General features: G+C 39.6%; 1 protein-coding gene across 1 annotated transcript in view; it reads left to right on the plus strand.

Moving 5' to 3' along the window:
• Positions 1 to 640: 640 nt before the first annotated feature.
• CASC5 (cancer susceptibility candidate 5) overlaps positions 641 to 4149 on the plus strand; it is a gene marked incomplete at its 5' end in the record, with an annotated part of 26014 nt that continues 22505 nt past the window's right edge. Inside the window, 2 exons of the mRNA XM_010291466.1 lie at positions 641 to 872; positions 3369 to 3428. Coding sequence (XP_010289768.1) covers positions 641 to 872; positions 3369 to 3428 — 292 coding nt within the window. The remainder of the gene's footprint in view (positions 873 to 3368; positions 3429 to 4149) is intronic.

Below are 4149 nucleotides of genomic sequence, written 5' to 3' on the forward strand. Positions count from 1 at the left end.
GGCTGGGGTCGGGGCGGGCCTGGAAGCCTGAGGGGAATCTCTGGATAAACTGACCGATAAATGCAGGCTTGGGCGGCGCGAGGGCCTTCACCCTTGGGAAAAGAGCGGTCGAAGGGATAATGAGGTGTAATTAATTCAGCGTTTTGGAGGTTGTTCTGGACAGTGCGCCCAGACTGTCAGCCCTGCCAGGGCGGTAAAGCAAACACCGCAGGGGATCGTGAGGGAAACGCCGTGAGAGCAGAAAGGACCCGTAAAGAGAGACTAAATAGATTGCTACCCTTAAAGAGGGGGACGACTGAGGAGGGCTTGGATGGGCATCTATAAGATCATGAACGAACTGAAAAGAATGTATGGAACGATTCTTTATGTGCACAGGGTGGAAATGGGAGGTCCTTAATTATCAAACATAGGACTAAAAAGAGATGCTTTTTCATCAACAGAATAACAAAGCATTTCAGCTCGCTGCCATATGCTTGTAGGTCAAAGACAGGTAAATAAGTTCAAAGAAGGATTAGAGAATGACTGCTGAGCGTGTTGATTGGGGTGTGAATTCCAGATTAATAGATCTCCTAATAGCAGACTTCTAGCAGACTAAACGGGGCTTTATATAGCCATGCGCTGTTCTTTCGCTCTTCTCTAGACACCTGTACGCGTGGCCATCTTTTATGCCACTTCTCTGTGGTGCTGAACTGATCCGGTGGATCCGGTGTTTGTCTGACCCAGTGCAGCAGTTCTGCCCAACGCGCTCGGGCTGCTGGCTGGGGAGCCAGCGTGGGGATGCCTGCCTGAAGGCAGCATTGGGGCTCGGTGGCCTCCCAGCCACGGGCCCCGAGAGCCAGGCCTCCCAGGCTATCCTTTTGACTGGTGCTAACGTAAGCCGGCTACATCTTTGGAGAGAGGAATTACTCTGGAAAAATAAAACAAGAAATTAATAAAGTTCGTTTCAGCAAATCAGCTTCTGTGTACAAGTACAGTGTCATCCTGGGCAACTTCTCTGGCTGCTATTTGTTATACCTTCACATTTAATGGTGTCTTCAAAATAGTGTTTTTTTATCAATTTAAGCAAACAGAAATTTACTGGGAAAAAAATCTGTTGGTTTTCTCATCATGCTGTCTTGCTCTGCTTGAACTGAATATCAGCAAACTGATATTTCTGAGAAGATTGTTCTTCTTCCCTTCCCCCATAATTCGAACTCTGCTCTGCCTTGTGAGCAATACCCCAATAATATGTAATAGCATTTATGTGATTTAGCATTTTTCTAAATCTAGAGCTTTCTTTTTCCTACATAAGGCTTAGTTTTAGGTCAGAAAATAAGAGTCAGTTTGTGTTTTAAATCGCCTACGATGAGTCAGCTGCCTTGGTGGAGAAGGGGAGTGCAGTGTACATTGCTTATCAGAGGGGAATTATCAATGTGTATGAATACCTGATGGGAGGGCTTAAAGAAGATGGAGCCAGACTCTTCTCAGTTGTGTCTAGTGAAGGAATAAGAGTCAGTGGGCACAAATTGAAGTACAAGAAATTCTATTTAAACATAAGAGAGGAAAAATGCAGTGAAGATGAAACAGGTTGTCCAGAGAGGCTGTGGGGTTTTCTCTTGGGAGATGCTCAGACCTGGAATGGACAATGTCCTGAGCAACCTGCTGTAGATTTGAGCAGGGGGGGTGGACTACATGATCTCCAGAGGTGCCTGCAGACCTGAGAGCCTGTGATTCTATGAAATGCAAAAGCTGAGCACTTCTGTGCAGATCTCTCTATTTCTAATTGTAAAACTTAATTGTAAGTTTTACAAATCACTTAATCCTCGCTTAGGTTTCTTGTACAACATTGCCCACTGAGGTTTAGCAAGGGGAGACTAAGTAATGTGATAAATGCTGTCAGATTGCTTATAGCTCTCCTGTAAGTATGCTTTCTGTAGTTATTGATGAAAGGATGCACGTAGATGAAGATTGTCACCGAAATCTAGGAAATAGCACAAAAAATCGCATCTATTGATGTTATGGTGTTGATTCTGTGGTACATTCTTTTGGTGGTCTTTGTCAGGTCCATGGGAGACTGAAGTTGTGACGACTATTAATCTGGTATTCAAAGCCAGCATTTTGTTGCGGTTTACAAGAAATGTTGGGCAATACTAAGTCTGTGTTAGCACTGGCATCCTGTCAGTGTGGGTTAATTTATTTCATCCCCTTATGCAACTTTTGATAAGTGTTGTAGTTTCCTGTGCTAGTGAGAGCTATTTGCATTGACATAAGATATTCTTGGGGTGGGGAGAGAAGTAGTGACTGAAAAGTTGTCTTGTGTGTCACAGAAAACTAGCAAACTTTGTACTGTATGAGGTTTGATCACGTTTACCTCCGACAGCTACCAGAATCTTAATTTTAAATTAAAGAACGCCTAAATAGTAAGACTTAAACTGTTAGCACAGTTGTTTTATTATATGATATGTAATAGAAAACATGGACTTGAGAGGCCTATTAAACTTCAGTGTATTCCTGTGACCAGAGAAAGATGGAGAGAAAAATTATAGCATCTAAGGCTAGTATCTTGTTGTCATGGTATGTAGTTTTCTTACTGAGGTTCATTAACATTTTTAGATTTCAGTACTGTATTTTATAGGAAAACCACATCCTTCAGAAATGGACAAGATTTATGCAGACCTGAACATGGAAAAGTAAGTTGAAACCTAATATACCTTATTGTGGTATAAATATTATCATTTAGAGGCAAAACTTTTCTTAATCCCTGCAGTTTCTCTTGAATGAAATGTGTTTTCTGTTGTGAAGAAGGAAAACAGGGAGTTTCTTTGATTTTGTGTAGGAAAGCTCTGAGGAAATTTCATAGCAGTGGATTGTCTGGAGACTCACTGACCATGGGTTTGGAGGGCAATCTGCTGAATTTTCCAAAGCTTATTCTTGGGAACTAGTGCTGGAATGAATGACCTATTCCAAACAAGCTTGTTTATTTAATGTCACACTTGTAAAAATAATGGAGAAATCTATTTATTAACCTTAAAAACATAGCAGTGCTGTTCAAGAAATACATCTTTGTTCAAGTTTATGCCCTAATACCCATTTCCCTTTTTTTCCCTCCAGTGATAATACAGAGCACATCAGAGGGAAGCGGCTGTCCTCTGTGAGTAACTTAAAGAATTTCTCAAAAGAAAACCATGTGAGTGAGTGAAGGAAAGAAAGGGAAGCTGTAAAGAGGAGCTTGTTTTCTCATCACAGTTACAGAAAAGCATTTCAAAAGCAAAGAAAGAGCCTATTAGATTGATATGCTTGACTAGGCCACTGGTGGCTTTTATAGTCCCTCTCCAGACAAGTAATCAGTTCTTGTAGTTGATTTTCTCAATTATTATATTTTCTTTTAGATTTTAAAGGCTCCACGAAATCCTCTTGATGACCTGGGAAATGGGAATGAATTGACACAGGTAGGTCTATTAAGTCTTTTATTGCCAATGCTCTTAACATCTTCAGTTTGCAGTTTGCTCCTGAACTTGTCACTGATTAAACTGTGTCACTAGAATAATGCAGGTGTAAAAACTCCTGTAATAACTGTTTAGGAGGATGTTTGGAGTACTAAATATTATAAGACATCCATTGAATTTTTCTTATACTTCTATTTTAAATCAGAATATTTCTTCTATCAAGAAAAGAAGAATAAACAGAGGTTAATAGGCATAACTTGCTCCTGCTGTAGTCCATTTGACTTGAAGCTTGATCCGCCAGTGTACAAACTGGTATAGTCAGTAAGATGGTTTTGCATCTGAAATAAAAAAAAACCAACCCAGCCTGCCAATTTATTTAAGGTAAAAGCTAAGAAATAAACATTTTCTTCCAGAAATAGATACAGAATATATTTCATGATTATAGTGTCTGTTGTTTCTTAGAAATTGTAACTATAGGCCTGTTCAGTTTAGATTTTTTTTTTAAATGCCATTTCTACCTAGGATGTGTTCTATGGACTAAGATTCTAGTTGCATCATATTTATATGACTTATGTGTTGCTGATTACAGAACTTGAAAACTCATTTTTAGCATATAAGGCTTTCAGTGAAAAAGCCTCTAATAATTTCTTTATAATATGAAATATAAGCCTGAAATATTTATGCACAACACATTTATTTCAAAACTGGGTTGAGTATGAAGAGC

Source organism: Phaethon lepturus, unplaced genomic scaffold (assembly GCF_000687285.1).
Source record: "Phaethon lepturus isolate BGI_N335 unplaced genomic scaffold, ASM68728v1 scaffold35107, whole genome shotgun sequence".
Classification (NCBI taxonomy): Eukaryota; Metazoa; Chordata; class Aves; order Phaethontiformes; family Phaethontidae; genus Phaethon; species Phaethon lepturus.